Source organism: Sinohyriopsis cumingii, chromosome 5 (assembly GCF_028554795.1).
Source record: "Sinohyriopsis cumingii isolate HCF-2022 chromosome 5, ASM2855479v2, whole genome shotgun sequence".
Taxonomy (NCBI): domain Eukaryota; kingdom Metazoa; phylum Mollusca; class Bivalvia; order Unionida; family Unionidae; genus Sinohyriopsis; species Sinohyriopsis cumingii.
The window spans coordinates 3,225,197-3,244,006 of record NC_142965.1 but is presented as its reverse complement, the minus strand read 5'-3'; the positions used below and the strand labels follow the sequence as shown (position 1 = coordinate 3,244,006).

At 36.4% G+C, this 18,810-nt stretch overlaps 1 protein-coding gene and 2 pseudogenes across 3 annotated transcripts in view; all 3 read right to left on the bottom strand.

The window, feature by feature from the left end:
- The window catches only part of LOC149798536 (uncharacterized), a 106,536-nt gene extending 97,502 nt beyond the window's left edge, over positions 1 to 9,034 (bottom strand). The window contains exons 1-2 of the mRNA XM_089957348.1: positions 8,702 to 9,034; positions 8,183 to 8,291 (exon numbers count right to left, since the gene is read on the bottom strand). Of these exons, the coding sequence (XP_089813474.1) occupies positions 8,183 to 8,291; positions 8,702 to 8,956 (364 nt within the window). The 5' untranslated portion in view covers positions 8,957 to 9,034. The remainder of the gene's footprint in view (positions 1 to 8,182; positions 8,292 to 8,701) is intronic.
- LOC149798537 (uncharacterized) lies at positions 5,269 to 6,729 on the bottom strand (annotated as a pseudogene). The gene is made up of 2 exons (XR_016421401.1): positions 6,600 to 6,729; positions 5,269 to 6,361 (listed from the first exon to the last, which is right to left on the bottom strand). The product of XR_016421401.1 is annotated as an uncharacterized LOC149798537 (transcript).
- A 5,296-nt stretch (positions 9,035 to 14,330) lies between the features above and the next one.
- LOC149798535 (uncharacterized) lies at positions 14,331 to 18,062 on the bottom strand (annotated as a pseudogene). The gene is made up of 4 exons (XR_016420985.1): positions 17,709 to 18,062; positions 17,190 to 17,298; positions 15,606 to 15,677; positions 14,331 to 15,367 (listed from the first exon to the last, which is right to left on the bottom strand). The product of XR_016420985.1 is annotated as an uncharacterized LOC149798535 (transcript).
- Positions 18,063 to 18,810: the final 748 nt, after the last annotated feature.

Genomic DNA, 18,810 nt, shown 5'->3' with positions numbered 1-18,810 from the left:
CTTTTTTTAATTGGCTGGAGTGAACGATTCGTTCTTTAATGTTTGGTGCTTTATTGTTCATTTGTGCTACATAGGTGTATGGATCAAACTTCACAAACGGGTATCATTCTTTGCTCAAATTCAACATTTACTTTTGTGTCTAATAATAACACGAGCAATAATGCAAAGTTATACTTCCTACAGCCTGAAACATAAGGTTTTATAAATGGCAGAAGTGAAAAAAATTGATGACTGCACTGTTATGTTACTGTTGAAAAATTATTCTTCATTCATGTGTAGTACATTTAAACTTTTTTATATAAAGTACTAAAGGCTAATTTCAAATGCCTCAGAGAAAGGAGCCTGTAAGTGTGATAATATTTGCCTAATTTGTTATTTTTTAACAAGTAATAGTTACATGAAAACTCTGCAAAACTAAATCCTTTCAATCAATACTAAACTATTAACTCTTTAAGTTTCAAATCATTTCTTTGTGATTACACACATATATATATATATATATATATATATATATATATATATATATATATATATATATATATATATATATATATAAGCTCTTTTTCAATTGATCTCAGGTAAAAGGTTGAAAACCTAACAACCAGCTAGGAGTTAAAATAAAAGTGACACTTATACAAATTTCAAAGAGATAGATTTAAAAACAAGATATTCAAGGAGGTAAACACGAGTGAGGATTTTCATATAAGAACGAAAATTCATAACCATCTATGCACTTATGAATCGACTACATATCTCATGACTATAATGCCGCATGTACTCGCTTATGAGAGTGTCCAACTGCAAACAACATAGACATATTTTCCCTTGCACGATCGTCGGCAGATCAGTGCCTACATTATTCATTGTAATGATTACTCCTAACAAAATCCATTGATCCAGATCTGCCCACCCATTCTTCGATGACAGATCTGACTCTATGCAGTTTGCAGTTATAAGTAGGAATATACACCAATACAAATGAATAACGGGATTACTTAAGACTTTTGTAAGCTTAATTACTTTTCTACTGCAAAAAAACGATATTTGCCTATTTTGATAGCAATATGTACTAAATTAAATTTGTCGGGAGCTGCTCACCAATAACATCAAGGACTGAAATACTTATTGTACGCTAATGAATGAACTTCTTGAAGATATCAGTGATGTATGCGACGAATGACAGTGATGTATACGACGAATGAAAGGTCGTAAATCGATGATAAGGTCTGAAACTATTAAGACCCTGCGTGTGCTGCGAAATGGTTGCTGCGGTGCAATATGCTGTTGTAAATACAACTCGCCTCGATGATTATCTCAACGAAACCAGAATGCAGTGTGACTTTTTCTGCACCTGTTACCGCTTGTGAATTACTCACACTTGATATTGCTCTTACGTCGCTGCAAGCGTATTACAGTTGGCCTAACATCCGATCACAATGGTTTGATGGTCTGCCCAAAAACAACTCATTTGACCTTAAAGCAATCACTGGCGCCACTTCGAACAATATTGAAATTCCTGCCGCAGCAAACACTCAGACAATGAAGCAATTCGACCAAGAATCAATTGGTGACAGGCGAAGACACTAAAATTTCTATATGTTCCAATGATCACACACTCAGTTCTGTCATCGCAATATAATCTCCGATTCTAGCAGTTAGTGACCCGAGCACCATCAAAAGCGCTTACACTACCATCGACCGACACTACGCCACCTGCGGTTGGTAAAATCATTAATGAAGCCGCGCAACAACAATGATCTGATTCAGTTATTGCACATCTAGCACTGGGAAGTGGATTACGTTTGAGGAAGCAAGTAGTGAAGCCACCAAAGCCGTCACGCTAAAGGTATTATTAGACAAGATCAATAATGTATAAACAATGCCTCGGCTGAAAGATATATCTGATTCAGCCTTTGAGATGAGCGCGCCTTTTTCTAGTATACGAGATTTTCAGTATTACTCATACTCAGCTAGAGACCCCAATCAATTAAAATATAATTGCATCTGCCGAATACGTCCAGGTTCTTCATTCAGTGTGAGGCATCCTTGTAAACTGAGGGAAAACTGGTACATGCCGACAGTGGTAACAATTACAATGGCAATGTCCAAGCTGGATTTGTTAACCATATAATGATGGCGTTGTTTTACAGTGCACGTTATTCCGTCTATGGAAAGGAAATCGAATAAATTCTTGACGACGTCCATATAGCCTCTACATTTCTTGGACTCAAAAGATACAGCCACGATTACACAAGAACAGCTGGCCCAGCAATGATTTTCTTCAAAGATTCATCTGCCCATGCAGACATTAGACCCTATATATTTCATCAAATTGTGCGGGCTCTATTGTAGACCCACCACAACCATATGGCATGGATGTTACACCTGCTGCCGCCGACCCATTGATGTCTAGGCCTAACTCAAATTTTTGTCATGGATTTAAACAGTATCAATCACGACTCATTGTTGATTCATTAAGATCTTCGTGCGCAATTCCCCTCAGTCACATATTTGCGGCTTTTAAAGAGATGTCCTCAAAGTTATTTTGGAGCCAAAAACATAGTCACCTTATTTGGTAAAACAACGTCAAAGATGCAGTTTGGTGCACAGACGATATAAATGGAAAAGTTGAATTGTCAACATTTACTTTCTGGATGCCTGTCCTGACCCTTTCACTCACTATAGAATCACGTTTGTTATCGTGTATGCAATCCAGATCCGCAGTCAACGCTGTCGTTTCTTGCACATACCACAGACGCACACGCACCAACTGGTACTATGGGACAGTTTACATTGCAGATAAGTATTCATCATGGACTTACCGCATCAGCACTTGTGTTTTTGGCGTTTCAAAATGTAACGCGTGATAATAACCAAGAGCATAACAATATATTATGGCTCATAGGGTCTAGCACTACCAGTTGAAATTATTAATTATTTCATTAAGGTCACTAGCAACCTACGCGGACGACAACCACTGTTTTATTTCACTGAACGAGTACACACTCCGTTGCATGATCCCACAAACGGTGATTGTATTGTTGAAGCCTTGCGTGCACTTAATGTTTACCAACTATCAAACATTTATTTATTCCACATTAAAGTACGTTTATTATTATACAAAATGCTTATTAACATTTACGTACGTTTCTCAGTCCTAGGACATGGCGTAAATGTGGATCTGAGCAGGTTTGCCACCAAAGTGAATTTTACTGAGTTTACTGTTGTTGTTGTTGACGTTGACCCAGGTGAGATTGAGATTTCTGAAGATCAGAGTGTTAAACTTAAAAGGCCTAATGCTGTAATTCAAAATCTTGTTGTCAGCATGAAGGGCATCTCTGCAAAGAACCAGACTAAAATCACTAAAATCAGTGGTATAGGGGACGCCGGAGTATCGATTGATTATATCAGTGAGAATGTTGTTGATACTAATGCAAAATCAAAACAATACGTGGATAAACAGATCAGTCACGTGCCACCATTACCATGGGTAGTAACTTCATAACACCATATGCAAGGAATATTAATCAAAAAAGGAGTGGGAAAAAATGGCATAACCTTAGCAAATGTTCGGCTTGTTTTTAGTTCTGGCGTAAATAATTTTGATAGACCTAAAAGTCACATCCGAAAGGTGCGCGATTCTGATCATACTTATTTATCATAACTGGAATTCAAATGGGAATGTTGATTACTGACAAGCGGAATCTTGGTTTTGACTTCGTGTCAGTCATATCACAAATTGACAGGGAGAGCAGCTCAATTATCGAATTTAACACATTTGAATTATAAGCATCGTTAGTTGCCAGAGATGAAATTCTGTTCGAAACACTCAGTGTTTATCCTGACAGGTACTTAACCGTCTTTGGCCTTTTGCTTTAAGATTAGATTTTAATCATTATTATATAAGTAATGGATTCTGACCGCGGTGATGAAGTTGCCGAATTTACCGACGGGGTGTTGGACCAACTGGCAGCGGAAACTAACATAGATAACAATTTTGCTTTTTCCATGAATATCTGCTTGAAAGTAGAAATTGGTGATTTCAATCACATTGATGTATCAATGCCAACTTCAGGCAAGCTTGGAATCATCGCACGTGCACGTTAAAACGCACACACGTTGACTGCACTACAAGGTGCATAATCGTTCGGGTTTAATTTATACAATGGCGAAAGGGTATTCACACTACGATCACGGCTAGGATTACCGCAAATATTTTCAATCCAACAATGACTCAGTTGAGAAAATTAAGACCTTGACTGTTATGTAACAAGAATGCACTTGTTTGGGTAATAGTTGTTGGACAATGACGATCACCAGATGTAAAAGCTATGGGTGAAATCAGTGTGTTTTTACATAAAAATGGCGACAACTCCTTCCCCATCAACTTAAATTGCCGGAAATTTAAATATCACCCAACAAGATATTTTTTATAATTGTATGACAATTGTAGAAGAAAAAGAAAGATTGATTGGCTAAAATGTGCGTGTGCATATTCACCTGAAGTGAAGAATCGGGACAGAGTCAGTGTGTCATGTAATTGGTCTACGCAATTGTATTATTAAGAGAAAAATAAAGACCGAAGCAGAAAAACAGCTGCGACTTGAAATTTACCAAGAGAATTGGAATGAGCGTGAAACACAAACGAGGGTGTTTGGCTGTAAATGACATTTATGGACTTGTGGCGTGGGTGGAATCGCGGCAACAACAACCATCGTAGGTGCGTCAATCGTAATTATTGTCGGGGCTACATCGATAGTAACCGGCGTCTCAGGTGTTGCTAAGAAATTAATTTCAATAGGATTCCTTTCATGAGTATGAATCTATTCAGATATGATTGCAGCGACACAAATCAGCCTCAACACAATCAGTGAACTGTATTCAGTGGCTATCGAGGGTAAAGTTATTAGCGGGACTTAATTCGAGACTCTGTTGGCGTAAATAGAAAATCACCGACACCTCTGATCACAAATAAGGAACCGTGCGGATTTAGACAATAAACGTTTAGTACTTTTGATTTTTAAACAACAACGATATATAAATGCCAAAAATATTAGCATACTTTCTGCCGAAAGCTGTTAAGGAAATACAATACCTGCTTGTTTCTGTTCCTGTAATAACGATATGGAATCAACTCATCCAGATCATATCAGATGTGGAATGCTCTCTGATATTGCCCTTAGGTAAAAATATCGGATATCAATAAAACAAAGATCTACAGATTACAATTAATAGCATTAAGACTCACGAACAAGAAACTCTTCTGGCTATAAGTTATGATATATCTTTAATGATAATGGGATGGAATGAAATTAAAACGAAGATAGAAAATATGGTAAAAAGCATATCACACTTCCTCCAACTTGCTAAAATTGCACCGGTATCCAATCACTTTGTAATAAAACTAGTAGAATATTATTTAAAGCAGAGACATGGAGAAGAAGAATGCAACCAGATAGCAGAGAAAATTAAAGATAATATCAACACCGAACTGGAGTTTCAGAAGCATGAGGGTTATCCGTACAATTGGTAACAAAGCAGTAGTAGCGACAAAGGCCTTTTCGCTTAAGCCACTTTGCTTTCGTGGATTAATAACAATAATCATCCACACATGCATATAGTATGTGGCTTCTTTGCCATGCCATGGGGTAATAGAGGTTGTGAGGACAATCAAGATCCAGAAAAGGAATGATTGCAAAATGCTTGTTATGACACTTCTATATGCATGTGTATTGACGGCAGATTGTGAAGACGTTCAGGATACAAGTAAAGTTCTATTTTATACAGGAAAGTATATATATATATATATATATATATATATATATATATATATATATATATATATATATATGTTTTCAAACAGGAGAAAATGTGTATATTTATTTGCTGCAAATTGCACAGGTAAGTTCTCGCCCCTGCTTATACTGCGGACAGGGAAGTGAACCACATATGGCCTCGACTCTGTACATTAAAACACCGTACTCTGTCCGGAACCCGGAGGGGTCGGCCTCTGGAGCCTCGTCCACACATATATAATCCGGGGACGCCTTATGTGTATGATGTCCGGTCATCAGATAGCCGTGATATTCCACATGCCAGTCACCAAAGCAACGATTTCTCGCTGGAAGCATAAAGGTGGAGGTCCTCAGCCTGCTGCGGCAGACGACACATGGCATATTATGGCTTGAATGTGCCTCGGCATTTGTCAGTTTGAAGAGACTTTCATCGTGGTACTCGGCGCCATACATGAATGCATAATTCTCCAGGTCGTCTGTGTAGGTGCCCCATATTGGATCATGTGGAAGGCAAAGCGTGTTGACTGCAGCGCCTGTATGGTCATAATACGATCCTCCAGCGATACCTATATGAAGACAAAAGAACATAATGGCGATGAATATTTTGTGTAATGAGCACAATGCCAATAACTATGGGAAGAACAGACTGTAATTTTCATTGCCAAAGATAGGTAATTCTATCTATATCAAATCTAAATAAACGAAATCAGGTTAGATAAGAATGGTCACAGTCACATCTTAGAGAAAAGCTTGATACGTGAAAAATGTTCTGTTCTGCAACATCTAATCACAAATTTTACTGACCTGAATAAATTATTTCTGTATTGACATCGTCAGGACAGGTTGTTCTTCCCCACCGCGTTTATACAGCGCCACCTGTGTAAAGAGAACAGATGTTGACACCAAAACAATTCGGATTTGAATTCGTCTTCATAATCATAATTCAATTTGACCTTATATATTTATAAAATACTACTGCTAGGAGTGCAAAAAATAATTACAACAGGTTTTTAAAACGTTACATTCAATGTAAGGAAGTCTTCCACTCATCACATGTAAGTAAATCTTGAGATATCTAGGATGTATGTTTGATAATTGTATAAGCCTGATCTAATACAATAAAGTCTTCAACAGTTTTATTTGTCAACAACATTCAATGATACATATCCCAATGCATAATCTACATTCAGTACACATTCATTTGCCCCAAAATTAATTTCATTTGAAATCTGCGCCGAAAAATAAAGATGATTAAGGTTTGTACATTCAAATGTTCTTGAGCAACACTCGCCGACTGCAAATAGATCCTTCTATCAGGTATACTTTTGAAATGCACCTACAAATATACCAATTGTATTATCTGTAATTCTTGAAATAAATCGATGTTATTACTTTGCAACTATATCCGTTGTATCGGGTTTAATTCTTCAAAAAGCATCGATGTTATTAATTCGCAACCTTAAAAATACCCATTGTTTGAGATGTAATTTCTTGAAATGCCCCAATGTTATTAAATTATTTGCACGTGAGGAGGAAACCCGAAAATAGAAATTCCCATTGCGAGTAGAGGGACCAAAATAGTGAAATTCCCAGATATTGTGTTACTTTCATTGTCTTTTTATATATTTATCAAGAGTATAAGTTTTGTTTACGAGCGTCAAAATGTATGGACTTTTATCATAAGAAAGAATACGTTTTTAACATTGTTTTGTAAACACCTTTACTAATATATAGGTAATTAGATTTTCAGAAAACTGGTTATGAGCAATTTATTAGTGACAGAATCGAAATAATTCCAAAACTGGATCTTCTCTAAGATTAATCTTCAGCCATGAGCAAAGAAACAGAAAAAACGAGGTGAAATTCGCATGATATTGGACATTAGCAGACGACAAAATTGGTTCAAACTTAAGGTCTTACCCTACTCGTTAATTTTATCAGCGAATCAGAAAAGTCATATCTTTGCGTTTGGGCGATTGAGCAGTATGGCTGAAGAGCATCGATGTGTGACGAACGATTTGATTCACTTGCAAATTTCCGAAAGCTGAATTTCCATTAGCTAATTCAAAGGTCACAATGTGACCCCTAAGTGATTGCTGTCAAATCTTCACGTAGAACGGTGGAGATCTTATTTTAATCAGATTGTCATAGCAAGTTACCATAATTGCAAAGAAAATTTTAGTTCAGTAGGCCACTTCGACTTGCATGTTGTAGAACAAAGAAATCTGCTCGATAGCATTTAAATTAACATTTTTTTAATAACGGAAATTGCAGAGACTAATAGTCGGAGAGCAAGAAGTGCTTACAAGTACCTGTTGTAGATAATCATAAATAAGGCATATAGAGAGAAGAGGCAAATTGAGAGAGGGAGAGAGAGAGAAATGTACCAGTCCGAGTCGGTGTATGTATACTTTCGTGATCTTTATTCATGGTACTGTTGTCTATTGCTGGTCCTATATCATCCACTGCTCGGCGGCGGCGTTCCTCTTTTGGCGGCTGAACGAAATAGAGATGACTAGAAATTAATTTATGAAATATGAATAGTAACCTAGAGTCTATACGAAAATGGATATGCCAAAACATTAATTTATAAAATTAAAATTCATTGATTGAACTTGGATTTTTCCACAGAATAGAGCAGTATATCTTAGGACAGCGCAAAAGCTTGGATGATTTACGGAAAAAGTAATCTACGTTGTACTGATAGGTCTAAAGGTATAGATAGTTGAAAGAAAGTCACATGATCACAAGCTGTTAGTACAAACAATTATGTTTGAATATAATTCTATCTATCTATCTCTTTCCTTCTTCTTCCATGTGTATGTGTGTGTGATTATTAATATTACTCTAGTATATTATTATCGACTGCCCACAAATTGTACCAATTCTAGCATCATGCCACTTACCCGCAATATCGCAATGTCTTCCCCATATACCGCATCCCTGGACATTTTTCCGTATCTCCCTGTCTTATCCAAATCTTTTTCAACATTATACTCTTCTTTCCTTTTCATTGTTGCCACGGTCAGTCCGAGTTCATGTAAGTCTGCTAAACTTTTCATTTGAAGAACAGCCAGACAAACAACCATCACTAACCCCATAATGATAATTAAGCCTCTAAACCCAATTTTAGGAATAAATATTTCGAACTGTTGTATCATGTTATTCAGAAAGATGTTATGGAGAAAACAAACGGACAAAACAGTTAGCAAACTAGAACAATAATGAACCAATATCGCAGCCAGAATGTCAAGTGGCCATCGACAATCTTGGGTTTCTTTTTTTAATTGGCTGGAGTGAACGATTCGTTCTTTAATGTTTGGTGCTTTATTGTTCATTTGTGCTACATAGGTGTATGGATCAAACTTCACAAACGGGTATCATTCTTTGCTCAAATTCAACATTTACTTTTGTGTCTAATAATAACACGAGCAATAATGCAAAGTTATACTTCCTACAGCCTGAAACATAAGGTTTTATAAATGGCAGAAGTGAAAAAAATTGATGACTGCACTGTTATGTTACTGTTGAAAAATTATTCTTCATTCATGTGTAGTACATTTAAACTTTTTTATATAAAGTACTAAAGGCTAATTTCAAATGCCTCAGAGAAAGGAGCCTGTAAGTGTGATAATATTTGCCTAATTTGTTATTTTTTAACAAGTAATAGTTACATGAAAACTCTGCAAAACTAAATCCTTTCAATCAATGCTAAACTATTAACTCTTTAAGTTTCAAATCATTTCTTTGTGATTACATATATATATATATATATATATATATATATATATATATATATATATATATATATATATATGTATATAAGCTCTTTTTCAATTGATCTCAGGTAAAAGGTTGAAAACCTAACAACCAGCTAGGAGTTAAAATAAAAGTGACACTTATACAAATTTCAAAGAGATAGATTTAAAAACAAGATATTCAAGGAGGTAAACACGAGTGAGGATTTTCATATAAGAACGAAAATTCATAACCATCTATGCACTTATGAATCGACTACATATCTCATGACTATAATGCCGCATGTACTCGCTTATGAGAGTGTCCAACTGCAAACAACATAGACATATTTTCCCTTGCATGATCGTCGGCAGATCAGTGCCTACATTATTCATTGTAATGATTACTCCTAACAAAATCCATTGATCCAGATCTGCCCACCCATTCTTCGATGACAGATCTGACTCTATGCAGTTTGCAGTTATAAGTAGGAATATACACCAATACAAATGAATAACGGGATTACTTAAGACTTTTGTAAGCTTAATTACTTTTCTACTGCAAAAAAAACGATATTTGCCTATTTTGATAGCAATATGTACTAAATTAAATTTGTCGGGAGCTGCTCACCAATAACATCAAGGACTGAAATACTTATTGTACGCTAATGAATGGACTTCTTGAAGATATCAGTGATGTATGCGACGAATGACAGTGATGTATACGACGAATGAAAGGTCGTAAATCAATGATAAGGTCTGAAACTATTAAGACCCTGCGTGTGCTGCGAAATGGTTGCTGCGGTGCAATATGCTGTTGTAAATACAACTCGCCTCGATGATTATCTCAACGAAACCAGAATGCAGTGTGACTTTTTCTGCACCTGTTACCGCTTGTGAATTACTCACACTTGATATTGCTCTTACGTCGCTGCAAGCGTATTACAGTTGGCCTAACATCCGATCACAATGGTTTGATGGTCTGCCCAAAAACAACTCATTTGACCTTAAAGCAATCACTGGCGCCACTTCGAACAATATTGAAATTCCTGCCGCAGCAAACACTCAGACAATGAAGCAATTCGACCAAGAATCAATTGGTGACAGGCGAAGACACTAAAATTTCTATATGTTCCAATGATCACACACTCAGTTCTGTCATCGCAATATAATCTCCGATTCTAGCAGTTAGTGACCCGAGCACCATCAAAAGCGCTTACACTACCATCGACCGACACTACGCCACCTGCGGTTGGTAAAATCATTAATGAAGCCGCGCAACAACAATGATCTGATTCAGTTATTGCACATCTAGCACTGGGAAGTGGATTACGTTTGAGGAAGTAAGTAGTGAAGCCACCAAAGCCGTCACGCTAAAGGTATTATTAGACAAGATCAATAATGTATAAACAATGCCTCGGCTGAAAGATATATCTGATTCAGCCTTTGAGATGAGCGCGCCTTTTTCTAGTATACGAGATTTTCAGTATTACTCATACCCAGCTAGAGACCCCAATCAATTAAAATATAATTGCATCTGCCGAATACGTCCAGGTTCTTCATTCAGTGTGAGGCATCCTTGTAAACTGAGGGAAAACTGGTACATGCCGACAGTGGTAACAATTACAATGGCAATGTCCAAGCTGGATTTGTTAACAATATAATGATGGCGTTGTTTAACAGTGCACGTTATTCCGTCTATGGAAAGGAAATCGAATAAATTCTTGACGACGTCAAAATAGCTTCTACATTTCTTGGACTCAAAAGATACAGCCACGATTACACAAGAACAGCTGGACAAGCAATGATTTTTTTCAAAGATTCATCTGCCCATGCAGACATTAGACCCTATATATTTCATCAAATTGTGCGGGCTCTATTGTAGACCCACCACAACCATATGGCATGGATGTTACACCTGCTGCCGCCGACCCATTGATGTCTAGGCCTAACTCAAATTTTTGTCATGGATTTAAACAGTATCAATCACGACTCATTGTTGATTCATTAAGATCTTCGTGCGCAATTCCCCTCAGTCACATATTTGCGGCTTTTAAAGAAATGTTCTCAAAGTTATTTTGGATCCAAAAACATAGCCACCTTATTTGGTAAAACAATGTCAAAGATGCAGTTTGGTGCACAGACGATATAAATGGAAAAGTTGAATTGTCAACATTTACTTTCTGGATGCCTGTCCTGACCCTTTCACTCACTATAGAATCACGTTTGTTATCGTGTATGCAATCCAGATCCGCAGTCAACGCTGTCGTTTATTGCACATACCACAGACGCACACGCACCAACTGGTACTATGGGACAGTTTACATTGCAGATAAGTATTCATCATGGACTTACCGCATCAGCACTTGTCTTTTTGGCGTTTCAAAATGTAACGCGTGATAATAACCAAGAGCATAACAATATATTATGGCCCATAGGGTCTAGCACTGCCAGTTGAAATTATTAATTATTTCATTAAGGTCTCTAGCAACCTACGCGGATGACAACCACTGTTTTATTTCACTGAACGAGTACACACTCCGTTGCATGATCCCACAAACGGTGATTGTATTGTTGAAGCGTTGCGTGCACTTAATGTTTACCAACTCATCAAACATTTATTTATTCCACATTAAAATACGTTTAATATTATACAAAATGCTTATTAACATTTGCGTACGTTTCTCAGTCCTAAGACATGGCGTAAATGTGGATCTGAGCAGGTTTGCCACCAAAGTGAATTTTACTGAGTTTACTGTTGTTGTTGTTGACCTTGACCCAGGTGAGATTGAGATTTCCGAAGATCAGAGTGTTAAACTTAAAAGGTCTAATGCTGACATTCAAAATCTTGTTGTCAGTATGAAGGGCATCTTTGCAAAGAACCAGACTGAAATCACTAAAATCAGTGGTATAGGGGACGCCGGAGTATCGATTGATTATATCAGTGAGAATGTTGTTCATACTAATGCAAAATCAAAACAATACGTGGATGAACAGATCAGTCACGTGCCACCATTACCATGGGTAGTAACTTCATAACACCATATGCAAGGAATATTAATCAAAAAAGGAGTGGGAAAAAATGGCATAACCTTAGCAAATGTTCGGCTTGTTTTTAGTTCTGGCGTAAGTAATTTTGATAGACCTAAAAGTCACATCCGAAAGGTGCGCGATTCTGATCATACTTATTTATCATAACTGGAATTCAAATGGGAATGTTGATTACTGACAAGCGGAATCCTGGTTTTGACTTCGTGTCAGTCATATCACAAATTGACAGGGAGAGCAGCACAATTATCGAATTTAACACATTTGAATTATAAGCATCGTTAGTTGCCAGAGATGAAATTCTGTTCGAAACACTCAGTGTTTATCCTGACAGGTACTTAACCGTCTTTGGCCTTTTGCTTTAAGATTAGATTTTTATCATTATTATATAAGTAATGGATTCTGACCGCGGTGATGAAGTTGCCGAATTTACCGACGGGGTGTTGGACCAACTGGTAGCGGATACTAAAATCGATAACAATTTTGCTTTTTCCATGAATATCTGCTTGAAAGTAGAAATTGGCGGTTTCAATCACATTGATGTATCAATGACAACTTCAGGCAAGCTTGGAATCATCGCACGTGCACGTTAAAACGCATAAACGTTGACTGCACTACAAGGTGCACAATCATTCGGGTTTAATTTATACAATGGCGAAAGGGTATTCACACTACGATCACGGCTAGGATTACCGCAAATATTTTCAATCCAACAATGACTCAGTTGAGAAAATTAAGACCTTGACTGTTATGTAACAAGAATGCACTTGTTTGGGTAATAGTTGTTGGACAATGACGATCACCAGATGTAAAAGCTATGGGTGAAATCAGTGTGTTTTTACATAAAAATGGCGACAACTCCTCCCCCATCAACTTAAATTGCCGGAAATTTAAATATCACCCAACAAGATATTTTTTATAATTGTATGACAATTGTAGAAGAAATAAAAGATTAATTGGCTAAAATGTGCGTGTGCATATTCATCTGAAGTGAAGAATCGGGACAGAGTCAGTGTGTCATGTAGTTGGTCTACGCAATTGTATTATTAAGAGAAAAATAATGACCGAAGCAGAAAAACAGCTGCGACTTCAAATTTACCAAGAGAATTGGAATGAGCGTGAAACACAAACGAGGGTGTTTGGCTGTAAATGATATTTATTGACTTGTGGCGTGGGTGGAATCGCGGCAACAACAACCATCGTAGGTGCGTCAATCGTAATTATTGTCGGGGCTACATCGATAGTAACCGGCGTCTCAGGTGTTGCTAAGAAATTAATTTCAATAGATTCCTTTCATGAGTATGAATCTATTCAGACCTGATTGCAGCGACACAAATCAGCCTCAACACAATCAGTGAACTGTATTCAGTGGCTATCGAGGGTAAAGTTATTAGCGGGACTTAATTCGAGACTGTTGGCGTAAATAGAAAATCACCGACACCTCTGATCACAAATAAGGAACCGTGCGGATTTAGACAATAAACGTTTAGTACTTTTGATTTTTAAACAACAACGATATATAAATGCCAAAAATATTAGCATACTTTCTGCCTAAAGCTGTTAAGGAAATACAATACCTGCTTGTTTCTGTTCCTGTAATAACGATATGGAATCAACTCATCCAGATCATATCAGATGTGGAATGCTCTCAGATATTGCCCTTAGGTAAAAATATCGGATATCAATAAAACAAAGATCTACAGATTACAATTAATAGCATTAAGACTCACGAACAAGAAACTCTTCTGGCTATAAGTTATGATATATCTTTAATGATAATGGGATGGAATGAAATTAAAACGAAGATAGAAAATATGGTAAAAAGCATATCACACTTCCTCCAACTTGCTAAAATTGCACCGATATCCAATCACTTTGTAATAAAACTAGTAGAATATTATTTAAAGCAGAGACATGGAGAAGAAGAATGCAACCAGATAGCAGAGAAAATTAAAAATAATATCAACACCGAACTGGAGTTTCAGAAGCACGAGGGTTATCCGTACAATTGGTAACAAAGCAGTAGTAGCGACAAAGGCCTTTTCGCTTAAGCCACTTTACTTTCGTGGATTAATAATAATAAGCATCCACACATGCATATATTATGTGGCTTCTTTGCCATGCCATGGGGGAATAGAGGTTGTGAGGACAATCAAGATCCAGAAAAGGAATGATTGCAAAATACTTATTATGACACTTTTATATGCATGTGTATTGACGGCAGATTGTGAAGACGTTCAGGATACAAGTAAAGTTCTATTTTATACAGGAACGTATATATATATATATATATATATATATATATATATATATATATATATATATATATGTTTTCAAACACACACACAGGTAAGTTCTCGCCCCTGCATATACTGTGGACAGGGATGTGAACCACATATGGCCTCGACTCTGTACATTAAAACACCGTACTCTGTCCGGATCCCGGAGGGGTCGGCCTCTGGAGCCTCGTCCACACATGTGTATGATGTCCGGTCATCAGATAGCCGTGATATTCCACATGCCAGTCACCAAAGCAACGATTTCTCGCTGGAAGCATAAAGGTGAAGGTCCTCATCCTGCTGCGGCAGACGACACATGGCATATTATGGCTTGAAAGTGCCTCGGCATTTGTCAGTTTGAAAAGACTTGGATCCTGGTACTCGGCGCCATACATGAATGCATAATTCTCCAGGTCGTCTGTGTAGGTGCCCCATATTGGATCATGTGGAAGGCAAAGCGTGTTGACTGCAGCACCAGTATGGTCATACTACGACCCTCCAGCGATACCTATATGAAGACAAAAGAACATAATGGCGATGAATAATTTGTGCAATGAGCACAATGCCAATAACAATGGGAAGAACAGACTGTAATTTTCATTGCCAAAGATAGGTAATTCTATCTATATCAAATCTAAATAAACGAAATCAGGTTAGATAAGAATGGTCACAGTCACATCTTAGAGAAAAGCTTGATACGTGAAAAATGTTCTGCTCTGCAACATCTAATCACAAATTTTACTGACCTGAATAAATTATTTCTGTATTGACATCGTCAGGACAGGTTGTTCTTCCCCACCGCGTGTATACAGCGCCACCTGTGTAAAGAGAACAGATGTTGACACCAAAACAATTCGGATTTGAATTCGTCTTCATAATCATAACTCAATTTGACCTTATATATTTATAAAATACTACTTCTAGGAGTGCAAAAAATAATTACAACAGGTTTTTAAAACGTTACATTCAATGTACGGAAGTCTTCCACTCATCACATGTAAGTAAATCTTGAGATATCTAGGATGTATGTTTGATAATTTTATAAGCCTGATCTAATAAATAAAGTCGTCAACAGTTTTATTTGTCAACTTCATTCAATGACACATATCCCACTTGCATAATCTACATTCAGTACACATTCATTTGCCTCCAAAATGAATTTGATTTGAAATCTACGCCGAAAAATAAAGATGATTAAGGTTTGTACATTCAAATGTTCTTGAGCATCACTCGCCGACTGCAAATAGATCCTTCTATCAGGTATACTTTTGAAATGCACCTACAAATATACCAATTGTATTATCCGTAATTCTTGAAATAAATCGATGTTATTACTTTGCAACTATATCCGTTGTATCGGGTTTAATTCTTCAAAAAGCGTCGATGTTATTAATTCGCAACCTTAAAAATACCCATTGTTTGAGATGTAATTTCTTGAAATGCCCCAATGTTATTAAATTATTTGCACGTGAGGAGGAAACCTGAAAATAGAAATTCCCATTGCGAGTAGAGGGACCAAAATAGTGAAATTCCCAGATATTGTGTTACTATCATTGTCTTTTTATATATTTATCAAGAGCATAAGTTTTGTTTACGAGCGTCAAAATGTATCGACTTTTATCATAAGAAGGAATACGTTTTTAACATTGTTTTGTAAACACCTTCACTAATATATAGGTAATTAGATTTTCAGAAAACTTGTTATGAGCAATTTATTAGTGACATAATCGAAATAATTCCAAAACTGGATCTTCTCTAAGATTAATCTTCAGCCATGAGCAAAGAAACAGAAACTACGAGGTGAAATTCGCAGATATTGGACATTAGCAGACGACAAAATTGGTTCAAACTTAAGGTCTTACCCTACTCGTTAATTTTATCAGCGAATCAGAAAAGTCATATCTTTGCGTTTGGGCGATTGAGCAGTATGGCTGAAGAGCATCGATGTGTGACGAACGATTTGATTCACTTGCAAATTTCTGAAAGCTGCATTTCCATTGGCTAATTCAAAGGTCACAATGTGACCCCTAAGTGATTGATGTCAAATCTTCACGTAGAACGGTGGAGATCTTATTTTAATCAGATTGTCATAGTAAGTTACCATAATTGCAAAGAAAATTTTAGTTCAGTAGGTCACTTCGACTTGCATGTTGTAGAACAAAGAAATCTGCTCGATAGCATTTAAATTAACATTTCTTTTAATAACGGAAAGTGCAGAGACTAATAGTCGGAGAGCAAGAAGTGCTTACAAGTACCTGTTGTAGATAATCATAAATAAGGCATATATAGAGAAGAGGCAAATTGAGAGAGGGAGATAGAGAGAAATGTACCAGTCCCAGTCGGTGTATGTATACTTTCGTGATCTTTATTCACGGTACTGTTGTCTATTGCTGGTCCTATATCATCCATTGCTCGGCAGCGGCGTTCCTCTTTTGGCGGCTGAACGAAATAGAGATGACTAGAAATTAATTTATGAAATATGAATAGTAACCTAGAGTCTATACGAAAATGGTTATGCCAAAACATTAATTTATAAAATTAAAATTCACTGATTAAACTTGGATTTTTCCACAGAATAGAGCAGTATATCTTATGATAACTCAAAAGCTTGGATGATTTACGGAAAAAGTAAACTTCGTTGTATTGATAAGTCTAAATGTATAGATAGTTTTAAAAAAGTCGCATGATCACGTGCTGTTAGTACAAACAGTCATTTTTAAATATAATTCTATCTATCTATCTCTTTCCTTCTTCTTCCATGTTTATGTGTGTGTAACTATTAATATTACTCTAGTATAGTATTATCGACTGCCCACAAATTGCTCCAATTCTAGCATCATGCCACTTACCCGCAATATCGCAATGTCTTCTCCATATACTGCATCCCTGGACATTTTTCCGTATCTCCCTGTCTTATCCAAATCTTTTTCCACATTATACTCTTCTTTCTTTTTCATTGTTGCCACGGTCAGTCCGAGTTCATGTAAGTCTGCTAGACTTTTCATTTGAAGAACAGCCAGACAAACAACCATCACTAACCCCATAAGGATAATTAAGCCTCTAAACCCTATTTTAGGCATAAATATTTCGAACTGTTGTATCATGTTATTCAGAAAGATGTTATGGAGAAAACAAATCGACAAAACAGTTAGCAAATTAGAACAATACTGAACCAATATCGCAGCCAGAATGTCAAGTGCCCATCGACAATCTTGGATTTCTTTTAATTGGCTGGAGTGAACGATTCGTTCTTTAATTTGGGTGCTTTATTGTTGATTTGAGCTACATAATGTATGGGATCATACTTCACAAATGGGATGCATTCTTTGCTCAGATTCAACATTTGCTTTTGTGTCTAATAATAACACGACCAATAATTCAAAGTTTATTACTTTTACAGCCTGAAAAATTAGGTTTTACAAATGGCAGAAGTGAAAAAATTGATGACTACACTGTTATGTTACTATTTTGAAATTATACTTCATTTACGTGTAATACATTTACACTTTTTATAGAAAGTACTAAAGGCTAATTTTAAATGCCTCAGAGAAAGGAGACTGAGAGTGTGATAATATTTGCCTAATTTGTTTGATTTAAAAAGTAATAGTTACATGAAAAATCTGCAGAACAAAACCCTTTAAATCAATACTAAACTATTAACTCATTAAGTTTCAAATCATTTCTGTGTGATTATATATATTGAAGCTCTTTTTCAATTGATCTCAGGTAAAAGGTTGAAAACCTAACAACCAGCTAGGAGTAAAAATGAAAGTGACACTTACACAAATTTCAAAGAGATAGATTTAAAAGCAAGATATTCAAAGAGGTAACACGAGGACGGATTTTCATTGAAGACAGAAAATTCATAACCATGTATGCACTTATGAATCGACTACACATCTAATAACTATAATGCCGTATGTACTCGCTTATGAGAGTGTCCAACTGCAA